The 26774-nt window shown below is 42.3% G+C and overlaps 1 protein-coding gene across 1 annotated transcript in view; it reads left to right on the top strand.

Moving 5' to 3' along the window:
• The window catches only part of PLAGL1 (PLAG1 like zinc finger 1), a 48848-nt gene extending 22470 nt beyond the window's left edge, over positions 1-26378 (top strand). Inside the window, exons 3-8 of the mRNA XM_068151001.1 lie at positions 13517-13672; positions 14903-15015; positions 17228-17377; positions 21364-21483; positions 24014-24510; positions 24880-26378. Of these exons, the coding sequence (XP_068007102.1) occupies positions 13517-13672; positions 14903-15015; positions 17228-17377; positions 21364-21483; positions 24014-24510; positions 24880-26155 (2312 nt within the window). The 3' untranslated portion in view covers positions 26156-26378. The remainder of the gene's footprint in view (positions 1-13516; positions 13673-14902; positions 15016-17227; positions 17378-21363; positions 21484-24013; positions 24511-24879) is intronic.
• Positions 26379-26774: the final 396 nt, after the last annotated feature.

The following is a 26774-nucleotide window of genomic DNA, read 5'->3' as shown; positions in this document are numbered from 1 at the left end:
GCCTGACTGTATTGTATACAACAGGCAAAACTGTTGTAAGGAGAGGAAGGAGAGAGAATGGGGTGACTGCACAGTGGTCCTTGTCAAAATCACTTAAGATCCCTCAACTTTACTCAGATGTTTAAGCTTGTTTGACTATTTCAGCTAATTTATGCTCTGGAAATTCCACTTTTCTCTCTTCAGCTCGGTGTCAGCGCCTCTCTCATGCTTTTCTTAATGATCAGTGGGTTAGAGAACTTGTCAGATGAGTAAAAGCTGAAGGAGCTGGGGGGTATCTGCAGGTGGAGAAGAGAAGGCTGAAGGATGTCTAGTTGTGGTCTTGCAGTACAAAAATGATGAGAAAGAGGAAGAAATGTTCTTTCCTCAAGTACACACCATGATAGGACAAGAGGTGAAAGCCACAAGTCACTTCAGGGGAGATGCTGCTGCATGTAAGGGACATTTTCACTGTGGGATTGATTAAATATTTGTATAGGCTGCACAGGAAGGTGGTAGAATTTCCCACACTGGAAATATTTGATACATGACAAGGCCCTGGGTAGCATTAGTCTAAGGGCCTACTTTCAGTAAGAGGCTGTGGTAATTGATCTCCATGGGTCTCTTGCAACTTCGATAGTTCTGCAGTTCTGTGTCCTGAGATATTGTCTGTGCAGCAATCAGTCATCCCTACCTCCTGTCCCCCGTCTTAGTATTGTACCAGTTGTGCTGTGGCAGGTCCTGTGATACTCAGTCATGCTAGAGGGATAGATATTTGTCTTCTCACTTGGAGATGTATGAGTAGCTTCAAGTCAGTAGCAGTGCTGAGGGGACTTTCCAGGTTCCAGATGGTGGGAATACACATACATGTGGGGTTTGTGACAGTCAGGCAATGCCTTGCAAAAATGTCAGTGTACAAAAGAATGCTAAACAATATCATGGCAAATCTGTACAGATGTTAAATGACTTTACACCTTTATATCTGATAACTTGTATTCACAAATAACCTCAGGGTGTGCTTTGGAGAGAACATCTACAAGATTCTCTTCTAGGTGAGGAATTTGTCTATAACCAAACTCTTGGTAGGGGGAAAGGGAAGGAGTTGAGGAGTGTTGAGACACATGGAGTTGATGCCAGGTGGTCTCAGCACCAGGGAGCAATCTCTGGCTCTTACTCTTTAGTTGTAGACATGTAGCCTAGTACCCAGTCCCCAAGCCTGACCACAGCATTGTCTTTCATTAATGCTTGGTTCAATATAAAGTCAAATTAAAAATCTTGTTCCAGGTCATATTAATGAAGACTATATGTATAATTAAACAGGAAAAAAAGTAATTAAAAAAATCAGGCCAAAAAGGAACAAAACCTTTTAGATTCCTAGGAAGAAAATGCTGCAGTCTGGGGCAAATTACACAAAGAAGTGTCATGGCTACACAGCACTGCAGCTAGACTTCAAATGCTAGCAGCTGAATCTTCCAGCCTGTGGAGATAAAGCAAAGCAGCCAACATCCCAGTGAAGCTTGCACAGGATGAATTTGAGCTAGCAAGTGTTTCTCTGTTTTAGGTGGAGAAGCTACGGGGGGAAAAAGACAGAAGTTTGTAAAATGTCTGGCAGCTACTGGGGCTCGGCTGGTCAGGGAAGCAGCAGACTTCCCTTGGAGCTTGTTTTTCTTTTTATCCTTGGATGAACTAGCGTGCAGTATATTATGCTGCCTGAATGTAAGGGTTTGTCACGGTTAGCGCCAGGGGCTGTTCCGGGAATGTAGGAAGGCGATGGCCATGAATGGAGTGCACGGTGGTCGGTGGAGCTCAGGCCTGCTCTTCGGGAAACCTGTCGCTACTCCTCTCAGCCCGGCTGGCCAAAGCCGGGCAGGCAAGGAGGTGGGTCTTTGATCTCTTTGTTGTAGCTGCTCCCTGGGAATTTGCTGAAATCAATGCCCTGTTTTCCTGAAGAAATGAATGGCTATGCCTAACTAGCTTTGTGAAACGCCTAGGAATTCACAGCTTCTGTTTATTGACAGCTGAAAAGGAGCACATGGTGCTGAATGGGTCCTCCTGGGGAAACAAAACAGAGCAGAGTTAGACTTAGTTGAACGCAGGGACATTTGGAAAAATGTGTCCAAGGAGGATGGCACAGTTCCTGTCACCTTATGCCAGCATAGCCTGAACTTTTACTAAAAGAGCCATTTTAAATCAGGTAAGGATTGCTTTGATTTCCGTTACATAGTATGATTATGAAATGTTTGCACTTGTGTTCCTAAGTACAGAAACAATGTTTGAATTGTATTCTGTCATGGGAAACACCTAAGTGACTCTCATACTGTTTCTCGCCTCTGTATGTTCATTTGTTCTTTATGTAATGGTGATTAATGAATACAAAAAGTAGTGGGAAATAATTTGGTATTTGGGTCTTGCAGTCAGGTCCTGAACATCAGTCATTTATGCAGACTACTATATGCAATGCTTTATGTCTTTGAAAATCAACAGAATTGCGTCAGATGATTTCTTGCCCAGTACAAATTGTTGTGTTAATACTTAACACACCACGCAGTGACAAATAAGCCTGTCTGGCAGAGAAGCTGAGAATCTAAGCCCGTTGAAATGCAAGGATGTATTTCCAAACCTCTGCTTCTCTGTGTATACTCAAGGCATGATAGGGACTTGCCACTATGCTTCCTGATTTTAGAGTGCAGTTTCTTTATCAAGATAGCAAAAAATAGCTAGAGGAGGATGATAATGAAGAAGCAGTATTTTGCTTGAGTCCAGAACAGTTTATCAGACCAGAGGAATTCGGTGTGCAATTCATATGTAAATTTTCTACTGAAAATAGGAGAACAAATCACCAGAGCTTCCATATTAGTTTCTGTAGGGTCTGAAGAAAAAGATTTCTGAGCTCACAGCTGCAAGTTTCAGGTGTAGCCCACTTAACAACTGCAGGGTTAAAAAAAGGTAAGTAATGTAATTTCTTCGTTAGTTTAAGTGTAAGGGCAAGATCCAAACAGAATAATTGCTGTCATCCTGCCTTTTTCTTACATGGCAGCAGGAATTGCTGGATTTGTGATGCAAACCTTATTAACAGTGTCTGTGCATATGTGCAGTTGACAGAAAACTCCTGAGTAGTCCTCTGATTTTGGGGGAAATGCTTGGGAAGTTTCATGTTTTAGCAGGGTAGTTTGTGTTCCTTGGTCTGGCATTTTTTCTTTGAGTGGCTTTGAGCTAAGAATTTTTCTAGTTCTGTCTCATTTTGCTCTTCTCTGCAGCAGATAATTTATCTAGGTTTTTTAGAAGCGTTGGAGCTCCATATGCAAACATACTTCCTTCAGAATACTTTGTGATCTGGAAAATGAAAATATATGGCTTAACTGTAGAGCATCATCATTTTTGCTTGTGGCTTCTGCCTTCAAGTTTCTCAGCTTTTCAGATGGAAAAGCAGAAAAAAAACCAACACCCAAATGCATGATGCAAAAACACTGAGCTCAAGCAGGCTGATATTGATGTTTGCGGGCTCTCCTGTCATTACTGTTATCCAAATGTGTCAAGAATGTTTTATGACCTCACTTAAGTGTATTTATACATGATAGGCATTGGAAGCAACTGAAATTTAAATCTAAAGCTAATTTAAAGTTAACATTTAAGTTGGAGATACACTTGTAGGTCATTTTAATGCTGTAATCAAGATATGTTATGAAAATGTTGACCAGTGAAGGTTGCTGGGTAGCTGTAATGGTGCAAAGATAAAAAGAATTACACTTGAGGAAAGCTCAATTGATCAAAGCTTTTTTAAGTTATTATAATGGCGAAGAAAGCAGATGATTTATGTGTGGCACAGAAGGTGGCATTTGTTCTCTGTTACTTGGGCAATAAGCAGAGTGTGTTATGTTTAACTTACTGGACTGGAAAGTCTGTTTAGCCAGATGTGTGTAGGGAAGTTTGTGGGGATGTTTTGGCAAGACCGTTGTCCTTTTGCCTCTCCTGACATCAGGGATCTTTACAAACATGTATATCATTGTGACCTATTGGCAATGTTGAAGTGAAAGGAGAATACAATGAATTTATTTCCAACCAGTAGAATAGTATATATCAAAGACAAAGCAGGATATACAGAGCTCTAAGTAAACATGCACACTAAATGACCAGGGTTATACAAATACTTATCTGAGGAATGGTGTATTTCTCCCAAGGTGCTGCCTTTGATATCTGTTGATCTTGTTCATAGCAAAGTATGAAAACAAGAACAAATTCTTTGCAATTTTGCTTTGCAAGGTTGCTTCTTAAATCCTAGCTTAGATTCTAGTAAGAGAGACTACTGTTTGTTTTGGGTTTTAATTTTTGTGGCTTTTGGAAACATGTTAAGGAAACTACCAATGAATCAGAAACATAGAAATAAGTGTTTGTATTTTATTTAATCTCAAACTGAGATGGCTTTCAACAGGATAATCAATAGGGCTTTATGGAGATGCATTAAAATCTGAGTTTAGAGTGCTTCATCTGCAGAGTGAAAAAAAACCTTAGAAAGTATCTTGGGAAAAATCACAGATTTTTTCTAAAACCACTAATTTTTGCAAGTGTCATATTTAATCTTCCAAAATGCTCTGTAGTCACATACTTTCTAATTATCTGTTTTTCAAAAAATAAACTCAAGTCTCTGCTTATGCCTGAGAATAGTAATTGTAAAGGAAATGTAGTATACTGCTGCCTGGTCTGTTGCTGCCAGTTTTATTGTCCTTTCTTAGTCTGTTAGAGAAGCACAGGTGGACATAATTTCTTTAGTACCATATCAGTCAAGACATGAGATAACTATCTTGTGGTTCCCATTCATAGTCTCTAGAGTAGAAAAGAGAAGTGTATGTCTGATTTTAGGAAAAAGAGAACAAGTAAATGGAAATGTGCCTACAACACTTGCACACGTGAGCATTTTTTTTCCCCCCCACAATAATACATTTTTGTGTCTGTTCAGCAGCAGAGCTTTCCAAATCCTATGTGTTTCTTGGTTTGTTTTTTGGAAGAAATTACTTCATGCCTTAAAAAAGAATAACAGGATCATAAAGGCTTAGGGTGAGAATCCCCTACCCATTTTGTTCCCAGGGAAGCGGGAAATAAGCATCCTTTTTGTGCTGGAAATTAGGCAAGTAATAACACAAGTTATTGGCTGTATCCTCTGTTATGAAGGTGAAGCATAGTCAAAACTAAAGCTGTTCTGCTAAGCTGTAAATGACTCTTCATTTATAACCCCAAGGCTTTTAAAAGAAGACTTCTATATTTCAGTATTTTAAATACATGCTTTAGATTTCATTAGTCAAGTGGGGGAAAAAAGAGAAATTAACTTTGTTCTCTTTGGTGAATTGGAATACCAGGAGGAGGTTTGGATGGTTCATTGAAAAAGTTATCTGATTTTCCAGTTTTATTCAGACTTAGTGTCCACTGAATATAATATGGATCAGAGTGTTCTTTCAGGATTGGCCTTTCAGGGACTCAACCCCCACCACTCCTGAGTATCCATGTATTCACTTCTCCACTCAGACTTCCTTTTTTCACAACATAGCAGCTCACACATCAGTAGAGCTGAGTGTACAGACTTCCACCTGCAGAAGTGGGTTGCACCGTCTTTACACTGTGCTTTTATTCCCAGCAGCTCTAATTTGCTTCATCTAGTTATAACTCCCTCCAAAGACCCCAAATTCTCCAGCCACTGGATGAGTGCTGCATCTGTTTGCTCTGTCATGCTAAGCTCCCTCGTTGTGTTCTACAGTAAACTCATAGTTTCTTCCCCAAAATGTGTCTACCTGCCTGATTCTTCCTACCAGTTAACAGCTGGGGATATATCCCAGCTATTAGCATCTTTGCTGAGGAAGTTCCCACAAGTCAGTGTTAAAAGGTGTGTCACAAGTGGAAGAGCAAAAATCAGATTTGGTCAGGCTTCCTAAGACCTTTGTCACCAAACCCCACACCAGTCTCCTCCACGTGACATTTGAACTTGGTGGCCAGTAACTACCAAGTTCAAAGAAAGAAAAAGAGAGAGACTAAATCTAAGGTTCCCTTTTAAGGGAAAGTTGCAAGAGTTGGAGATATTTCAACTAATTCATACTAAGTGTTAGTCATTAGATTTGCTGCACTTTATCATAATTGAAACTATGGTGTTGACCTGCCATGAATCAAACTGTCAGACGTATCAATGCACTTGATATGGTGCACGTGGCTGCATGCATGTGTATTTATGCATACATACATTTAGGAACACCTAAGTGCTTGGGATTTTTGTCTGCTAGGGCAAAGAGTTCTATCTATTTCTTTGATTCTAGTGTCAGTGTTAGATTACAACAGTAGCATTAACATTGTCCTCTACATGATCTGCCATCAAAATTCATCAACTGGCCTGCCAAAAATCTCCCCAAAAGGAAAGTGTTTGAGACCAATTAAAGCTTTTGCTGTGGGAGGTAAAATTTGTGTTGTGGCAGGTGTAGATGAAGGGTCTATCCTGGGGCCCAGGAGCCACAAGATTCTTATAAGCAGTCTGAATATGACTGTCTTGGTGGCTGGCAATATATCTGTGGACAGGAGAATTTTAGTCTTGCTGTCTGCAGTGTGGAAGCAGTGCAGTGGACAGTGAAGACCTAAAGCAAGGTGGTGTTGCAACTCAGGAGCCACAGCCTTGCACTATGACCAGCTGCTACTGGCTGCTGGGGGAGATGGGCAGAGTGTAACAGGAAGCTCAGCTCTCAGAAAGCTTTTGCTGGGCATTTTGTAGGACCAGGCTATGCTGACTGAAGCTGTTTCTCATAAAAATAGCAGATGTTTCAGTGAGTTTTCTGTTAACCTCCTTCCCTGTTTCTGGATCTAATTTTATATAACTTCATGCCAAGCTAGTTGAGGGAGAGGCAGAGAAGGAAAAAACCCAACTGGGAAATGCAACTGCATTTTTCAATTTGGTTGTTTGAAATGTATTCAGCTTTCAGCAATGAGAGAAATCTCTTTGTTCACATTGATTAGAAGCTACTACATGTAAACTATAGGAGGTGACTTCACTTGAACTGTGCTCATTATGTGTATGGATTCTGATAGCAACCAAACCCCATGGGGCGTACCAGTAACGTGACACATACATTTTAGTCCCAAGAATAACCAGAAAAATATTATTCATTTAATTGGTGTGCAATCAATCAATGCTTTGATCTCAAGTCATTTTTAGATGAATGAACCTACCAAGAGCGTTGATAAACCAGTTGCTCAAACTGCAGAGTGAAGTTAACTTGATAAATACACCTACATATTTTCCCTGCTGTTTGTTGTTCGTTTGGGGTTTTTTTCTTCTTCTTTTTTTCTTTCTTTTTTTCCTGTAAGTTTGCAGGAAAGTCCTGTTAGGCCACTGCCCTTTCAAGTGTTCAAACAGTGAGGGGAGGATACAGCAGAGCTCAGGTATCCTTCTGCAGCCCAGGCTTTGTGGGAACTCCCTGAAGCTGCTGCGTGCACACTGACAAATTTCACAGCCTGTCTGTGCTCCTTGAGGCTTCTCAAAAGGTTTTGCTCCTAAGATATGCTAGACAGAAGAAGCACAGTAGAAAGCCTCACTGGGATTGGTGGGAGGATGACTTTTAATGAGAAGCTGGTTGAATTCCTTCTGGCTGTGCCTATTGTAGTACTTCATGGTCACCAGGTGAAAAACAGAGTTCCCAGTGCGTGGCTGTCATCATGGTTACTCCCTGTTAGGAACTAGTAATGAATTGTAGTTGTTGTTACTTTTTATATGTTTGTGTAACAAATAGTTTTGGAGTTCTGAAGAGTTTTCATGCTGGAACTTGTGTCTGCCAGGAAAATGCATACATGCTTTGTATTAGAAAATTTCATTACAGACAGATAAGGCTGAGCCTCCCTTCTAGAGGCATCCTTCCATAGGAACACTGTGAGGCAGGAATGGGTACCTTGATGGATGATCTCCTACTGGAGACTCAAGCATGTACCCTCCCTCCAAATCTTTTTCCCTCTCAGAAACAAAGGCAGGGACATGGGGAGGATGGAAGCAAGGTGAGCAAAAGTGTCACTGCAGATCAGTGCCTGGGTCAGGATGCCTAAAGACCAGGCTTCACCTGCAGTGCTGGGTCACAATTTCAGGAAATTAGCTTGACCTGCCGGTCTGAGTGAGTGTAGAAGATGGTAGTAAAGCAAGTCTGCTGTTCTATTTCTGTCTCCAAATATAGCAACTAATTTTTTTTAGTTTTATGTTTTAGTAGAGTGAGGTCATGTTCCTATGAGTATGTTTAATGATAAGAATGATTGCTGGGATGTTTGCAAACCATCTACTGTTCTCCTCCCCTGGGAGAGCTGGCCCCAAAAGAGGCATAGATTTACTCACAGGGTGCTGCTCACCCTGGTGTGGTACAGCACTCCTCCTCCCCCACCATCAGCATCTCACAGGCTCTGATCTGATACTGACTTGGAAGCCCATGGATAACAGTCAGCAGCGGAAGGGCTTGGTAAGGAAGCTGATATCTCAGCAGCATGTTCCACAGTACCTGTGCTGGTGCAGGCAACTAGAGACTGAGGCTTCAGGGTCTCCATGTGCAAAGGCATGGAAGCTCGCTGCTTGAAATGTAATGAGTTTCCCTCTCAAACACTTAGATCTCTTCAGGTTGGTTGGTTGGTTGATTTTTCCCTTCTTTTTTGGGAGGGTGTTATTTTGGCAGTTAGCTTATGGAAATACAGTCTCTGCTTCCCAAATACACTGTGTGGTGCACGAAAGTGCTCATTTTCAGTCTTTGCTCAGGTGAGCAATTAAGATTGCAAAGTCAGGTTAGAGTGCAGTTTCCCAATTTATTTATTTAGTCTCTTTTTTTTCCCATGCAGAGCTGAGAAATTGTAGCTCACTTATTACAGTTAGAAAGTGAAGATCAGTCAGTAGAAAAATTAGTGTGACAAAATAGCAGAAGTTAGTGGGATTTGAACTCTGGTAATTCTGAATTCTGGTAATTACAAGAAGTTCTATTCTACTGTAGTATAAATAGGATGAATTGTTAATCAGTTAAAAACTTCTGCTTCCTTGTATATGCACTTTGCACATCAAACTTTGGACCTATAAGGCTTCTTTCATAAACATTTTGTACAGAGGAAACATATTGTGGCAGTGGCCCACAATAATGGGAAAATAAATTGGTATTAAGTGCTGAGTATTTTGCATGTTTTTAGCAACCAAATTATATTGTTGAATAGGCTTTTCCAGCAAGAACTGCTGCAGAAGAAACCACAAGATAGGAAAACTTCACGTGCTTTGTGTAAGAAAAACTAAGACTGGCATACTGCACATCCTGTGTATCTTAGGCAGAAAATGTCCCCAAGGTATTTTTGCAGCGTTCCTCTACATGAAAGCTGAGCAAAGCTAATGGAGCAGCACAGTTTTACTCTGGGATAAATTACTGTTGTTTGCTATGCAAATCTTATGATTGTAATTAGGCTGGGATTTGGACTGCTGTGTACACTGATCTTTGTTCCCTCTGTGCATGGGAGCTAATTCTAATGCTGCAAAATAGCACAGCAAATGTCGAGTGCTGCTCAAGCTACGATCACTTTTCATGAGGTGTCTTTGCTCAAAGTGGATGTTTTAAATGGGATGACTTACCTCTGCCTTGACAGGACACATAAATTGTACCGCAGGCATCTTGTGGGCCACTGAAATGCTTAGGTACCAAAAAGAGGGTTTTTTAACAGGTATTTTGAAAGTTGGAGGAAACTCAGGAAGGACTGCCTGATAGGCACCTAGTTTTTAGAAAGCTGGATTTAAATAGTGGTGTGCTGCTAGTGATTGGTTAAGGAGCTGGTGGCATGTTCAAGCTATCACGATCGTGATTGCAGTTCCTAGTATGGCTATGTATAGCTCCTGTTATCTCTGCAGCAGGACTTTGTGTAACCGCAGCCTGTGGCTCCTTGCCCACGCTAATGAGCTCTCCCTTGAGGCTGGCCTTGTGCCTGTGGGGGTGGCACGGCATTCGGACGGTGCTGCTGTTTTGGAAACCCGAGTTTGTTAATTGTGCTTGAGTTCAGTTTGCCCAAGCCAGTGCACCAGCCTGGCCACAGGAGTTTGTCCCTGTACAGTGTGGCCAGCCCCAGTGCAGTCCGGAGGATGAGGCAAGCTGGCTGCCAAGGCTGCTAAGCTGTAGTCTGCAGCAAAGGAGAGCTGTGATTTAGACCTGAATTTGAGGGAAGTACCAGCCTGTCAAGGACTGTACAGGTGAGCCACACTCTCAGCTCATTCTACTCCCTGGGAGCATAGCTGTTATTGTGTTGGTTAGCCCATGTGGTGGGAGTGCATTGTACAAGCTGCAGGTGTAGTTTTTCTGGTGACTCCAATTGCAGAGAAAAGCCATGGTTGCTGACCATGCCTCCTGACTGATGGGCAGAAGTGGGAGCAGATGTATTCATGGGAAGGGGTACTAGGCTGGGGGTTTACAGGAGATGTGCACTTCTATTAGCCCAACTGGTGATGAGTGATTCACAGGGCGAGAGCACCTTGTCCAAGTGATAAGGTGGTGGCTGCACACCCACAACCCAGTCGGAGTCTGCATCTCCACCTGTGCCGGGTTCTCTTCTGTACATGTGCCTCCCCAGTGCTGCAGTGGAGTTCAGCAGAATTAAAATCTTGCCAGCTACAGGATTTAGTAGTTTGTGTAGTTTTGTCTACAGGTAGATAAAAATTGCATTATTTGGAACTTTTTAAAGAATCAATCCAAATACACAGAGAAATAACTAAGAAATACCCTCTAGAGGACAATACAGCTTGTTGCTCTCAAGAAGTAAATGCCACCATCTGTTTTTTAACAGCTTGTAACTTCTGAGAATCTTGTCTGTTTCTTTTTGTTGCCTACTCATCTAAATCACAGAAAAGCAGAGGAATGGAGAGAGTTTTCCTTTTTCTTGTATGCTTGCATATTAGCAATCGTTCCTGTAAGCATGGTGTTTTGTGTAAAGGCAACTTTAGGGAGGTGCTAAAATGCCTAAGAAAAAGCAGAACAAAATCTTCACAGAGAGAGATTTTTCTAACCAAGTGTATTTCATTCCTAGTGCTAATATGACAAAGTATATGTTTCCACAGCTGGATGCTCTGTATATCAGAACAGGTTGGAGTGTGTTCTGAGAATGTTGTTGAAAAAAATGACATTTTACTTAAGCAGCCAAGTTAAAAGGGGGCACTTAATTTGTGTGAGCTTTGCAAACTGGTGCCAGGCTGCAGCTACAATCATGCATATGTTCTTTCACCAATGGCATCTGTTATTTAGCACTGAAATACAGAGAGTTGTATCTTGGTCTGTAATTATCCCTGAGAAAGAATGTGAACTTGATGGTTTTGAACAGTTAATTTGGAGGGAAGACATTACCAAGACCCCAGTTCCCCAGGGCAGTCCCTAAAGTTATTTTATTTACAGTGGTTCAGTCCTGTGCTTCTGGCACACCTGGCAGATTTTTGTGTGTGACAAATTCACAGTCAGGGTACTGGCATGTTGGTGTGGGGTCATAATGCCATGTATTACGGTTCTGGGATGCCTGTTGAATAACTAAATCCTGTAGTATCAAAACACAGAAAATTCTAGCATAAGCCTTGGGCAAGTCCAGGTATTTCAAGGAGCTGGGGAGCAATGCCAGCTCTGCAGCCAGTTTCATTCAGTGTTGGGTGCTGGCTTTGTCACACCAGTTGGGTGTGCTGCTGGGGAGCTGTCTGTGATACCGCTAAGCCTGACACCCATTCAGATGCAAAGCAGTCCCAGATTTGGGAGGAGTGCCTCCCCAGCAGCCACACCACATGAATATTTTCATACCTTACATCTTAGATGCAGAGGACTGAGGGGGCTTAGCTAGTGGGGTTCCAGTGCCAAATTTGGGAGGCAGTTCAAGGGAGATCTTTTTTCCCTGCTTCTCTTTTCCAGCTGTCCCATGAGCTGCCTACTCTGGGGCCTCCACAGTGGGCACGGCCAGGAGGCAGCTGGAAGGTTTGCTCAGGAGCTCAATAGTGATGAATCACAGAGGCATGGCAGGGATTGATAAGGTCGTGTACTTTTTGATTAGATACATCCTCCCTCTAACAGCGGTTCTTTGTCTCCATTTTGCTCTTGGTAATGTTTTTCCATGGTTCACATACAACGACTCTCCATGCAGGAGCTGTTTGACTTGAGACAAAGTCACTATTATTCTAGGTATGCTCAGGAAGCCCTCAGAGTTTTGTTGCCCTCAGAAGACATAGATTATTGGGAATTCAGTTAAAAGCCATTCATTGTCAGCTGTGCAGTCTGGGAGCCATGACAAAAGAAAATTAATACTGGGTCCCTAAACTACTGAAAAATGTAGACTGCTGCAGTGTCTGCAGCCTAACCAACATGCCACTTTACCTCCTTATTTAGAGTTGGTGGAGAGCCCAAAGAACTCAGTAGAAACAGTTTGGGCTTATTTGGGTAGGTTTTGGACTAGACTCTAAAGGTGTGTAATTTAGTCAAGTGCCTACTTCTGTTTACAAAGAGAAACCTTTTCAAGCTGCCCTGAATATGGCATTTGTGATGCTACTGTCCTTTCTCAAAGACCATCTTCCATGTCTCTCCAGGTCTCCTGAGTCCTTGTGCTTCTCTTGACCAATCTTTGGCATTAAGCCCCACTGTCTGTGGCAAAGCCTCATCTCTCCTGCCTCTGTCCCTGCTAGTGTCCTTCTCATGGCTCCCTTGAACTCCCTTGGCTGTCCTGTCTCCCTCCTTTGCTCCTTATTGTAGTTTACTGAATAGTCTTGCTCGGCAGAGTTTTCAGAAGTAAAACAAAATGAGGTAGTCGTGGATGACCAGTATCAGCTTTTCCTTTTAACTCAGTTGTAAAGCACTGTTGGCTCACTGGTTTGGTTTCTGCTGTCTATAAAAAGGTTTTGTGCAATAAGACTCCTTTTTCCTATTGCCCTGTATGACACCAGTGCCAGGATGACTCTCTGCTGGAGAGTCTCATTGCTCAGTTGTGTCACTGCTCCCTGTGAATTTCCTGGCAACCAGTTTGAGCTACACTGAACCAAAAATATCTCACTGTGCTGGGGGAAAGTCAGTTTGCAGACGTATTTCTCAATAATGACTTCTCTGGATGGTTCATGTGTTCAGCCTGCAGATGTCATTATTGTAAACTGGTGGCTGGGAGACCAATTTGGTTATTTCCAGAGGCAGTACAGTGTATGTAAGAGCTGCCTTTGTGTGACTGTCAACTGAGCTGTGATTATAAGACACTCCATACTCATTCCTCAGGATACACCAAGGGTCTCGTTTTCTACTTGAATGGTCTACAGTGGCCTTTCTTGGACTCCTCAGATTACTGAAAATTGCCTTGGTTATTACTAGCAACTTAGTCCTTCTCATATATGCACCATGGTTTGTAGGTGTGTATTCTGCAAGCTATAGTCTTGCTGCTATCTTGTCTTCAAAGGCACAGTTAGCCACATCTCCAAATGAAGACATGTTCTCAAGGTGACGAAATTAGAAGAGACTAAATTGGAGAGCAGTATGTCATTTTTAGTAACAGATTCCCTTTTCTGGATTTGTAGGGTGTGAGGATTGCGGTAAAAGCCTTATAGGAGAATGCAAACTCCACGGACCACTCATCAGGGCTAAAGATAGGATTATTCCTAGCCGAGCCCGTCTCACCCTACCTCATTACCTCACTTTGCGAGTGTTGGAGTTGCGAGGTGGAAACCAGCAGAGTAAGTATTGTAGCTTTTTCCCCCATGTTTGAGAAAGAGTAGGCAAAGGTACTAACACTGTCTTGTTTTCATTGGTATCTCAAGGTGTAATCATTAGGTGTTAATGGTATGAAGATTACTGTATGTTAACCTGAGAACAGTTAAAGCAGTTAAAGGAGGTGGTGGAGTCACCGTCATTGGAGGTATTCAGGAGGAGACTTGATGGGGTACTTGGTGCCATGGGTTAGCTGTTTGGGTGGGTTGGATTGGTTGATGGGTTGGACGTGATGATCTTGAAGGTCTCTTCCAACCTGGTTTGGTTTATTCTAAGTTTATTCTAAGCTCACATTCAGCTCTTGTTTTTTTATGACTGATTTCTAGTAACTTCAGTGCACAAACTGAGAGTGTGACATTAGCCACAGCTGGTGTAGCATTTAGCTGTGAGCAATCAGTTAGCTCTGTTCAGTCAATACAAGTTGAATGAATGTTGAATTTGTATCTCAGAGTAACCACCATGCACTATTATATATTTTTATATTTATCCCAAGCTTGCAGGACAAGGAAGAGTATTCAGTAGGTGGTCAGCAACAAATTGATCACTAACATCCCTCATCCATCCGCTGCAAGCTCAACACAGGAAGTAATTTACCTTTGCAGCGAATTTAGTTGATATTGTGGAAAGGCTTGTTTCTTTCTGAGAGCAGGGCAATTCAAATGCCCAAACTTGGACAAAAGAACAACATCCCTAGTGTGAAATTTTCCCACAACTACCTGTGTATAATTAGCCCTGCCTAGACTGCATTTCAGAAAGAGAATGGCAAGATGCCTCACCATTGTGATTAGGCAGGGGAATAACTAGAAAGACTAGATGGCTAATGTGTTTTTAGAGATTCTTTCCACTCATACTGGGAGAGAACTACCTCCTAAACTATGCCTGCAAGCAGAGCACTATGATAACATCAGCTTGTAGATTGAAGAGCATCAACATATTTGTGTTGCATCCTCGGTTTAATACCATCATAGATTTTAGACACTTTTGTATTGAAAGTAATACCCATTGAGAAAAAATCTGTACATATTTACATCTTTTTTAGATTCTTCTAGTTAGAGTTATTTGCCTGGGTTATTAGTCTAGAAGAATTCAGGTGTTCCACACTATTGTGTTTATCTCTATTTTCACAACTGTAAATATACAAGTAATGGCTTGTGATGTCTATATTAATATGAGACTGGTCCTTTTTTTATTCACAGTCCTTGGAGTATTTGCAAAGAAAGTAATACAGAAGAGAACACAGTTTGGTCCTTATGTTGGTCAACTCTCTACAAAACTTACCTGCTATGATGAGAGCAGGCTAGTCCTGCAGGTAAAAAAACAGTGTCTTACTATCAATTGTCTTTAACAGCTTGTATGTATTTATGTGTTTTTACCATTTGCCATCTGATCTAGTTAATACTTGTACTTCTGATCTGTATATATCAATGTGAATCACATTATCAGACAGCACAGCATTACCTGAAATACCAAACTGTTCCTGTATGTTGTGTTTCCTAGAAGTTTCCTTTTCTGCTTTCTAGTTTTACCATGTCTGAAGTAATTTACCTATCTCTCTAACAGCTCTTGATAAATGTTTCACAGAGCACGGCTATTTGAAGTGTCCAGGGATAGTACTGTCATCCCAGATAAAACAAAAGGATTTGTGCTTAACAGGATGCCACTGGGAAGGTTAAGTTTGTGCACTGAGTTAGCAGCAGTGGCAGAAATACATGCTATGGCTCTTGCTTAGTAGGAAGGAAGAGTGCAGGGATAGGGAAACACTTTTTAATGATGTGATTATATCTATAAACTTTGACACACAGCACATGAGCTCAATTTACCCAGATTGCTGTTTAGGGCTGGTACTATCCCTTTCTGCATGCGCAGATACTGATCATCTCATCTGGACTGTGACACTATTGTTTATGCTTTGCCCAGCACATGTAGTGGCCTCTAGGGGCTAGCCTAGCTTAGAGATACCTACATGCACATCGTTCCACAGGAATTCCTTGGGAGTGACAGTTTATCCTAATCCTTTACACCCTGGTCTTTGCATTTTGCTGCATGGCTCACCTCTCTGTCATACAGTGACTCTGTAGTCAAGCCACAGCTTCTGTCAGGGCTTCCTGACAGGTCATGGTCCTTCCAAAGTCTACATTTCATATCAGGCCCTCTCACCCCACAGGAGAGAGGGACCAACAGCAGCTCTCCTGTGACGTGCATTATGTCCTTCACTTGAGCTTTCTCCAGAAGTGTGGCCTGGAAAACACTGTGTTGTGGAGTAAAACCTAAGTACAGATACTTTGTTGTTTCTTTGACAGCAAATCAATAGCTTCAGTAATTCCTGTAAACTTAATTTGCTTGTGGAAGTGATGTGAATGGTTTGCCAGGAAAGTATTACTGTCATGGCATGTTGACATCAGAGAGGAATTGTTCTTTCCTGTAACTAAATTTCTTCCATCTTTTTATGAGACACTTTAATTCCTACAAATGAAGAAAACATACTTCTCTAACAGGCTTGTGAGCATGGATGAGCTAAGCACCTAGTTCCTTCCTCTTCATTAGGCCATTGTAAACCCCACCCTACCCTCTATCAGTCAGCTTCGTTTGCTTAAATGTATACAGTGATAAGCACAGCTCTGGCTGATGAATGGGCTGTTTCTTCAAAAGTGGAGACTAGAGTCCCAGCTTTCCTACATGAAAGTGATAACTGCCTTGAATTCTGTCTAGCAGCATTCTCAGTATGATATCAAGCTTGTCCAACGGACGAGTGTTTTCACTGGAAACATGATGAAGTTGGATAAAATAGTTCTCAGAAGCAATGTAAATGCAACTTTTTTTTTTTTTGCAATTAGTTGCTCACTTACATGGTTAGTAGAACAGGCAGATGCTGTGCTGACATCTGTTGTGCACCTCCAGCTGTCTGTGTTGAAGTGGGTATTGCAGAAAAGCAACTGTCTTGTGCAAGGTGGGAGCATCTAGGAAGAATGATGTAAAGCAAAGAGAAAGAGGTCTTTCTGGTACAACTGTGCATTTGTATTTACTTTTGTATTGTTCAGGGGAAAAAGAGAAGACTGTTAAAATGCCATTATATTGTATGTTACCACCCTGGACTTATTACACAAGTTATGCAATTGTTCCATGCAAAATGTGGCATTAATACGGCTCTAAGGCTTGAGATTATCAAGTACTCAGGAAGTACATTAAGGCATAGAGCTTATCTTTCTACCTGCCTGTGCTTAGTTCTTATAATATTATCTTTATAGAACATAAAAATGATGAAATATAAACTGGAAATACATACAAAGGCCTACAGTTATTTTAGTACCTGGCTGCCTTGGCAGGTACTAGTTTTTCACTTTCTTTTACACTCAGTGTCCTTTTAGAGTGATCTATTTCAAAACAACCACAATTTCAAAAGACATGACCAAGGGAGGGTAAATAACTGATAGCCATGATTCCAAGTTAAAGAAAACTAATGTGCCTCTATACAGGACTTGGTTTTATCATGTTCCTTCTCCTGTCCTCTCCCTTTGTTTCAGGTATTGAAAGATGGAGGGAAGTACTTTCTGGACACTCCCAATGAAGACTGTGGAAACTGGATGATGTTTGTCCGGCTAGCCCGGAACCAAGAAGAACAGACCCTTGTGGCTTATCAGCACTGTGGAGAAGTCTACTTCACAACCGTTAAGGTAGGTAAACCCACATTGCTTCACCTGGCATCCAAATGGAAATCTATAGGCAAAGGCTCTGGAAGGCTAACCCCTTTACAGATGAAAGATTGGCAACCAGCACCAGAACAAGAGGACACAGTCTCAGGCTGCACCAGGGGAGGTTTAGGCTGGAGGTTAAGAGGAAGTTTTACACAGAGAGAGTGATTGCCCATTGGAATGGGCTGCCTGGGGAGGTGGTGGAGTCACCACCACTGGAGGTGTTCAGTAGGAGACTTGATAGGGTGCTTGGTTGCATGGGTTAGTTGATTAGGTAGTGTTGGATGATAGGTTGGACATGATGATCTTGAAGGTCTCTTCCAACCTGGTCTGGTCTGGTCTGGTCTGGTCTGGTCTGGTCTATTCTATTCTATTCTATTCTATTCTATTCTATTCTATTCTACCAACTCTATCTTTATTGTATGCCATCTTTTATATCACATATTCTGTAGTAAGGCAAGCAGTGTATGGAGTTTTTCAGTCAAAGGGTATTGTGTACTTGCTGGTGTGGATAGTGAAGAAACCAAGCAGAGGATAGGAGAAGTAATCGTGGTGGCAGCATTTGAACATCAATATTACAATGTTCTTCAGTTCCAGATAGGTACAGGGTGAGATTGTTTAGCATTGATGCGTTCAACAGTACTGCATCCTACAAAGAACAAACACATTCAGTAACCTATTCAGTATTCCCAAGGTTGGAAGGGGCCTAAAAGATCATTGAGTCCAACCTGTCACCACAGACCTCATGACTAGAGTAGGGAGGACACTACTGCCCACTGCAGGTTTGAACTCAAGACCTTCCCATTAAGGGTCTGATGTGCTACCAACTGAGCCACCTGAGGGTGTTCCATTCCTGCATTACATTTTTGGATGCATGTTGTATTCTGAGCACATTACCAGGTGCTCAGGAACAGGGTGTTAAGTAGAATCTTTACATACTATTTTGCACACTCATTACATCTGAAGACTCAGGTGAAGAACTTAAAATACTGTAATGTTGCTACAACAAGGTCAGTGCGTTAGAGATTCTGGACTGCATCTTCATCTGAGGAGAAGACACAAAGTATAGAATATATAAACATACATGTTTCTGCTGGTTTGGCCACTTTCTCAGGCAAAGCTTGTTTTAATCAGAACTTACTCTTTTGTGCACTTAGGAAATGGAAGTCTGCATGTTGAACATTCATTGTTTTATTCTTAAGTAAATGCTTGTATATCATTGTGAGCAACACGCTAATCTGAGGCATTGTTTAAGATGTGTTTGAGATTCTGATGCAGTCCATACCATTTGAGATTTGTTTGATTTTGAATGCTTGCTGTACTTGTAAAACTGACAGGATTAATAGTACTGTGTTTGGGAAGCATGAAAAATGCTTTTCTAAGAAGTTGTAGTTATGTACTGGCAACTTCACAGTTTCCAGTAAAATTACATACTATTTGAACAAGCTCTGCTGCCTTCAGCAGAGCTCTGCTCATTGGCATTAATGGAGAGTTGACTGACATGAAGAGTTTCTTAGGATAAGGAATGTGTCTTGGACCCTTTAGTGTCCTGTGTATCATAGGGAATTACTTTGGTTTTGGTTCTTGTAAGTCTCAGTGTCATTCATGGTGCTGTGGCATCCCACAGATGTCCTGCTCAGTGAAAGTGATAGACTTTTACTACACCTAGGCACACCCTGCTGCTGACAGAGTGAGGCTGCCTTAGGGCTGGTTGTGAAGATATTTTCTCAAGATATTTTGAATAAGTTCTGTTAAATTGGGAGTAGAAGGATTGGTTTCTCTCCCTCCTGTTTTTACAAAGAGTTGGGGTCTCAGTGACATGAAAATGTAGCTACAAAAGCGGACATCTAAGTGGCATACTAACAGCACTGCTAGTGTACTTGCTGACCTAATGACTGCAGTCCCTTGAAATAAGTGCTTTTAAAAAGTATAGAATTATGAGGAAGTAAAAATTATCCACAAGTGCTGTCTGATCACAGGAGAGTTTTGTGGGAGTGCTGCCCCATATCTTTTTCTTATTTTCATTGGTGAGACAGAATAAATCACAGGTTTTAGTGGATTTGGATACTGGTGTTTGATCTCAGTTTTACTGAGATTAGAGCTTTTACCATACTCAACTATTTCATCTACTGATGCACTTCCTTTCCCTCCAAAGTTACCTTGAATAGATCTCAGCCTCCCACAGAGAATATCGCTGCTGGTGCAGGAACGTTGAACAGGAAGTCATGACAGTATCATGCTGGGCAGCTGTTTGTGGGTACCAGTCTCAGGTGTCACTGGCTGAGGTCCCTGGGCTTCTGCAGGCATTTGTCTTTGTGAAGGTTCCCCAGGAGCTTCATCTGAACAGACTCTTTTCTCCATTAAGCATTTCTCTACTATTTTCTCCATCTAAACAGACTATATGCAGACATACAATGCATGACTGGGCTCCTGTCCTTTACTGATTAAATTCAGCACATCCCATTTCTGTTCAGGCCAGATGTTATCAAAATGTGAAATCAACCAATACTGGTTGTCATAAGCAAACTGACTTGTGAGTTCAACACTTCTGTTTTCAACAGTACACACACCATTACTTGTCACCTGCCAGCATTTATAGTCTAAGTTATCTTTCATTTACCTTGTTTATTCAACACTGATGTTATAAGTGGATTTCAAGACGTCACATTTTGTGGAATGAGACTCAGCTGCTCTTCTTCCAGGCTAGTTTGTTCTTTTCAGTGACCTAAGTTTAGCTTAGTTAAAACAAAACAAAAAAGTTGTTGGCAATTGGAATGTGCTGCCCAGCGAGGTGGAGTCAGTGTCCCTGGAGGTGTTCAAAAAGGGATTGCATGTGGCACTTAAAGCCATGGTTTTGCAGTCATGAGGTGTTGGGTGCCAGGTTGGACTTGATGATCTCTGAGGTATTTTCCAACCTTATTGATTCTATTATTCTATGAAAACTACAAGTTTTCACCATGAGGGTGGTGAGATGCTGGAACAGGTTGCCCAGGGAGGTGGTGGAAGCCCCATCCCTGGAGGTTTTTAAAGCCAGGATGGATGTGGCTCTGAGCAACCTGATGTAGTGTGAGTTGTCCCTGCCCATGTCAGGGGGCTTAGAACTAGAGATCCTTGAGGTCCCTCCAACCCTAACAATTCTATGATTCTAAGTACAGTGAAGATTTGCTCTACCCCTATTGCAACAATGTTGGTTTACCTTACAGATGCAGAAAATTGTGTGCAGGGCCAGGGAGTCATAGAAATCATGACCACAAGGTTTTCTCCTTTGCTTTTTAGACAATAAATCTTTAGCCAGTGAGTGCAACTACTTTTCTCTTTCTCTGTCTCTACACTATGCTGTATTACTGACTGAAAGCATTTGTCAGAGAAAGTCCAGTCCCAGGAAAGATGCGGGCAGGCATGACTGGATAGGAGGCTGCAGATTATGGCCTCCTTTAGCCCTGTATGGGGATGCTTCAGTGAAAGGAGGGCAGCAGCACAATAAAGCACATGCCTAAATGAGCACATTAGATCCAGCACACAGAAGCACACAAATCTGACTTGCAGTCCACTTATTGATCAGTTCTGCACCTGTGCTCATTGAGTGCAATGTATCCAGGGGGCATCCAATCTGTTGTGCATTCAGAATGCATTTTCCCAGTGGGCTTCAAGACATCAAGGAATGGGATATCTGGACATCATACTGTGCAAAGGTCATGAGGGCTGAGGCACACCTTGTGCTACTCCCCCCAAAAGCCTCTGCACACACACATTTTTGCTTTTAGAAACTGTGAATGTATCAAACCCCAGTGGATGGTAATGCTCTGAAGTGCTTGAATTTTGAAACTAAATTACCAGCAGTTGAAACTGATTCAAATAATTACACTCAGTTAAGGACAACGAACCGAAATCCTATCGCTCCCATTTCCAGCGTTATTTGGCTTGGGAAAATTGGCCCAAGTAAATGTGCTGTTTTCTTCCACTCACAGCCAATTGAACCTCACACAGAATTGAAAGTATGGTATGCTGCTGATTATGCCAAATTTATGGAAGCTTCTGCAGTCTTCATTAAAGAAGAATCTGATGTCTGTCCTTTGCCTCCAGTATCAGTAAGTACCCCTCATCTGCATTCAAGCAATCACCTGACATAGTAAATTACAGTTTATTTATGTGCTCTTTCTGTTTATGTAACTCTGGTAATGTTAGGGTAGACCGTAGGGTAGTTGCTTTACACAAAGCCAAGAGCAATGTTAACCAAGCAGCTACTCAGAGAAAGGTTGCTCATCCTCTCTTGTGTTTGTAATGTAATGAAACCATTTGTTATAGCCAGAAACAATTGGCACCAGTGGGTTGTGTTGGAAAGACTTAAGATGGACATTAATTTGTAGGTAACTAAGGTATTAAGCTTCACACTTCTTCCACCAACTCCCTCTTGGTGAGATAATGCACTGTTTCAGTCTTTCCCATGCAGTAACTCTTCTATTCTAATCCCAGTACTCCCCCCTTCCATATGATAGTCAAAATTCTTAAACTGATAGGAAAAGCGTGTTAAGTGTTGAAAACATGGCCTTGAAGATTCAAAGCTAAGCTAGAAGGAAATCTTATACAGGGCATACAAAAGAACCAGGAATTCAGAGGTGCTCCAGGAAGGGAACTAATCCTGTTGCTACTTTTGTATGTGAGGCCTTCATACTATACCTCAGAAAGAAGGTGTGGGAGTGCCACAGCATCAGACACAGAGAGAAGAGCATTCCACCTGTAAATAACAACAGGGTAGGCATAGAATCATAGAATTGTTAGGATTGGAAGGGAGCTCAAGGATCATCTAGTTCCAATCCCCCTGCCATGGGCAGGGACACTTCACACTAGATCAGGTTGCTCAGAGCCACATCCAGCCTGGCCTTAAAAACTTCCAGGGATGAGGTTTCTACCTCCTCTCTGGGCAACCTGTTCCAGTGTCTCACCACCTGCATAGTGAAGAATTTCTTCCTAACATCCAATCTGAACCTACCCACTTCTAGTTTTGTTCCATTCCCCCTAGTCCTATCACTACCTGACACCCTAAAAAGTCCATCACCAGCTTTCTTGTACATCTCCCTTAAGATACTGGAAGGCCACAATAAGGTCTCCTCAGAGCCTTCTCCTCTCCAGGCTAAATAGCCCCAACTCTCTCAGTCTGTCTTCACAGGAGACAAGCTCCAGCCCTTTGATCATCTTCATGACCCTTCTCTGGACACGTTCCAGCACATCCATCTCCTTTTTGTAATAGGGGCTCCAGAACTGGACACAGTACTCCAGGTGGGGTCTCACCAGAGTGGAGCAGAGGGGAAGATTCACCTCCCTTGACATCCTGGCCACACTTCTCTTGATGCAGCCCAGGACACAATTTGCTTTCTGGGCTGCAAGTGCACCCTGGTGGCTCATATTGAGCTTCTCGTCCACCAGCACCCCCAAGTCCCTTTCCTCAGGGCTGCTCTCAAGACAGTCACTGCCCAGCCTATATTGGTGCCTGGGATTGCCCTGACCAAGATGCAGGACCTTGCATTTGGTCTTGTTGAACCTCATGAGGTTGCCTTGGTCCTACCTGTCCAGCCTGTCAAGGTCCCTCTGGATGGATCCCTTCTCTCCAGCGTGTCTGCTGCACGACACAGCTTGGTGTCATCAGCAAACCTGCTGAGGGTGCACGCAATGCCACTGTCCATATCGCCAGTAAAGATGTTAAACAAGACTGGTGCCAGTACTGATCCCTGAGGGACTCCACTTGTCACTGGCCTCCACTTGGATGTGTGCTTTGAAGAGTAAGCTCAAGAACAAGGGAAAGCAAGAACAGTTTCTGAGAAGCTTACATAAAATGTAGAGGCAGCCAAGGAAGTACACAGCTCTGTATTAATTGGAGTTACTTTTCATCAGTACTTTTGTATTTATTTTTTCATAATGTCAGCATTTAAGGTGAATTCAACTAAATCAAGAGGAACTCTTACTTCCACATAAATAATACTTCCAAATAATGCATTGCTTCCCAAAAAGTGTGTTAATGCCTTAAAGTTAGCATAGGCTTGAGACCCCCAACCCTAAGGTGTTTCTTATCCAATTGAAGAAAGTCTAATGCCCAATGTCAAGCTAAGGGGAAGTCTTGCCTGGAGGCATTGACCATTCCTGTCTGGTAAAGTATGGAATCAGCCCAGAACACAGGAAAATCTTGTATGGATAAACTACATTTGTGTGCAGAAACCCACCCTGGAATTGCAGATGAACATCAGTCTAAGGATAAAGGACAATTTGCAACTTCATAAGTAATTTGATAAAAGCAACAAATGTAGAGACTTTGCAATTCAATAAGCACAGATAAAGAAAGGTGAAGGACTCAGGACTGTTACAGTATATGATAAACAAAACCATGGGAATTGACAATTAGCCAAACATTTTTTTGTCCTTCAAGTTTGTAGACTCGGCGAGAGAATCCTTTTCTAGTTGAACTGCCATACCATGATACACTGAAGTAAGTATCACCAAGAACAATGACAGGCCTTGGGAAAGCTCTAGATGTAGGGTCAGTGAGAAGATGTAGGGTCAGTGAGAAGGATGTTACCTTTCTTTGGAATGGTTAATAATAAAAACTCGTTTCTGTTCTCATTGCAGAAAGAGCCTGTAGACCCTTGGACATGCTCCAGCTGTAGAAGCAGTTTTGCAACTTTTGCTCTGCTGGAATCTCACCAGTGCATCCATAAAGACCGAGTCCTTACCACCAGGTTCAGACCACCGAATAAATTAGGACCCATAAAAGCAAAAAGCAAACTCAAAGGGAAACTGAGAGGAGCGGCGTTAGGCAAAAGCATTGCTCAGTGCCTTGGGACCATTTCCTGTTCCTCTGCTGCAAAGCTTGGCTGTGGCAGCTCAGGAAGCACTTGTGATGCCCTTGCGAGGTTCATCCCTAAATGGAGAAACAGCCGATCGGCACTGCTGAAGGGAAGAGAAGTGAAGCAGACAGACAGCTTCCCTTGCCGGCTCTGTGGGAAGATATTTGACTCCATTGACAAGCTCACAGTCCACACTTACATGCACAAAGGGGAGCGCCCCTACAAGTGTTCACAGCAAGGATGCACAAAAGCCTTCATTTCCAAATATAAACTGCTCAGGTACGGCTCTGAAGGTGCTCCTTTTCTGGCAGGTGTGCGGGGAAAAGGACAAACCCATCCTTTTCCTTTGGGGTGTCCGAATTTACAGTTCATTCCTGAGTTTGTTTTCATCATTCCTGGTTTGGTAGAATTGTAGAAAACTATCCTCCCTCAATTGCAATGACTTAAAAGATTACATTGAGCACTTGTAATCTAATCTTGTGCTTTATGATTAGTGACTTTCCTCTCCCGTGAAAGAGGTGAGGCTTTTAATAATAATCTGAGACCTTGTGAAAATTGCTTCCTTCACGAGTGACAGTGTTTTCAAGCTTTGAAGCCTCAAGAGCATTTGCACAAATGCAAATAATTCTTTTTCTTTTATTGTCTTAGGCACTCAGCCACTCATTCTCCACAGAAGTCTCACCAGTGTGGCTACTGTGAAAAGACCTTTCACAGGAAAGACCATCTAAAGAATCACCTGCAGACTCATGACCCTAACAAGATGGCCTTCAAATGTGAAGAGTGTGGCAAGAAATACAACACCAAACTAGGCTACAAGAGACACTTGGCTCTTCATGCAGCCACCAGCGGCGACCTTACCTGCAGGGTATGCGCCCAGGAGTTTGGCAGTACCGAAGTTTTGCTGGAACACCTCAAAACCCACGCAGGGAAACCAACTGGCAGTACAAAGGAAAAGAAACATAAGTGTGACCACTGTGAGCGTCACTTCTATACCCGCAAGGACGTGCGGCGGCACATGGTAGTTCACACAGGCTGCAAAGACTTCCTGTGCCAGTTCTGTGCCCAGAGGTTTGGGAGGAAGGACCATTTGACTCGCCATACTAGGAAGACCCATCCACAAGAACTGCTGAAGAGCAGATTGCAGAATGGTGATTCTGTGGGTCTCCTTGACCAGCTTTTCCCCTTCAGGCTGAAGGAAGATGCCAGCCTGTTGTCTCCTTTTCCTGAAAGGGTCTCTGTGCAGAATGGGCTTTTGAATAATTCAGAATCGGAGGAATACAACTGTTCACATCTTCATTCCCAGCCAAGCTTACAAACTGCTCTTCCTCTTGAACCTTCTCCTCATTTGCAAAGGATGGGCTGTGCAGACAGTCTTCCAGCTGTCCATACCATACCATGCTCAACAGCCATCCCTGCCAACCTGAACCTCCATCAGCCTAATAAATATGACGTTAGTTCTACCTCATGTGCAGCAGGATCTCTCAAGAATCTGCCGATAAAAGTGGACGTTAAAGGTTATAACGTGCATCTTCTTGAGGACCTGCCGTTACCAGAACCTCAGTCTCTCCACAAAATCAATCTGGAAGAAGCTTCCTCAGGGCCTGTAGGGGATACTAACAAGTACCCAGTGCACAAGGAAACAGAGACAGCAGCTGAAACTACAAGCCTGCCTTTCATGGATCTCACTCATGTGATGAGTTTCTGGCAGCTCCCGCCAGGTGACAACCAGAACACTACTGGGGACATCACAATGGCATTTGGTCCAGAGGAGCCATCACACAGGCTGAATGGCCTTGGCCAACAGCAAAGTCTTCAGCTTGCAACTGGTGGGATGGCCATAAACCAGCTGCATCATCTTCCTCGCTCCTTCCCTTCCACTACAAATTCTGTAACATTGCCTCATTTTCACCATGCCTTCAAATAACTATCACTGTGGGGTCATTTTTTCCCTTCCATTTAAGACTGTGCTTACTGAAATCTGTTAGCATGGGGTGTTTTTGGTTTTGTTTTGTTTTGAGGAAAAACTGCCCTGAATGTTTTCAAAGCACATTATGGACATGGTAGTTAAATTCAGGATGTTAATAAACAAGAAGCTCTATTTTTCATACTACTATTATTTTTTTAGTGTATTAAAATAGCTGAACTAACATATTTTCCTCAATGCCCCCTATATTTTTTGTTTCTTACCTTTCATGCAAACAGCTGAATAAATATCTTCAGTGACAGAGAAGCATCAGGCACAATGGAACTATGCTGCTGTGGTAGGAAAAAAAGGGTGGATGGGAAGAGGGCAGAAATCATAGAAAAATAAATGTAATGAGCCATAAATCACAGCAAATTTATACAGATGGCAAATGTAACAAACAATTTACCAGCATCACGTAGATTTCTTTTAAGCACTTAGTTACTGGACTTTATGAATCTTTACTTTTAATCAGAATCATTCCAGGAGTAAATCTTACTTCCTTGTCTCAGCTTTTTTAAAATGAAGGAGATCACTGTTGTGATTATGTGTAACTAGATTTTGTTTTCTGAAGTGCACC

This window comes from Melanerpes formicivorus, unplaced genomic scaffold (genome assembly GCF_026170545.1).
Source record: "Melanerpes formicivorus ecotype bairdi unplaced genomic scaffold, bMelFor1.0.p_v2 SCAF_2, whole genome shotgun sequence".
NCBI classification, from domain to species: domain Eukaryota; kingdom Metazoa; phylum Chordata; class Aves; order Piciformes; family Picidae; genus Melanerpes; species Melanerpes formicivorus.
Note: the sequence above shows the minus strand (reverse complement) of the source record. Positions and strands in the feature narration are given on the sequence as shown.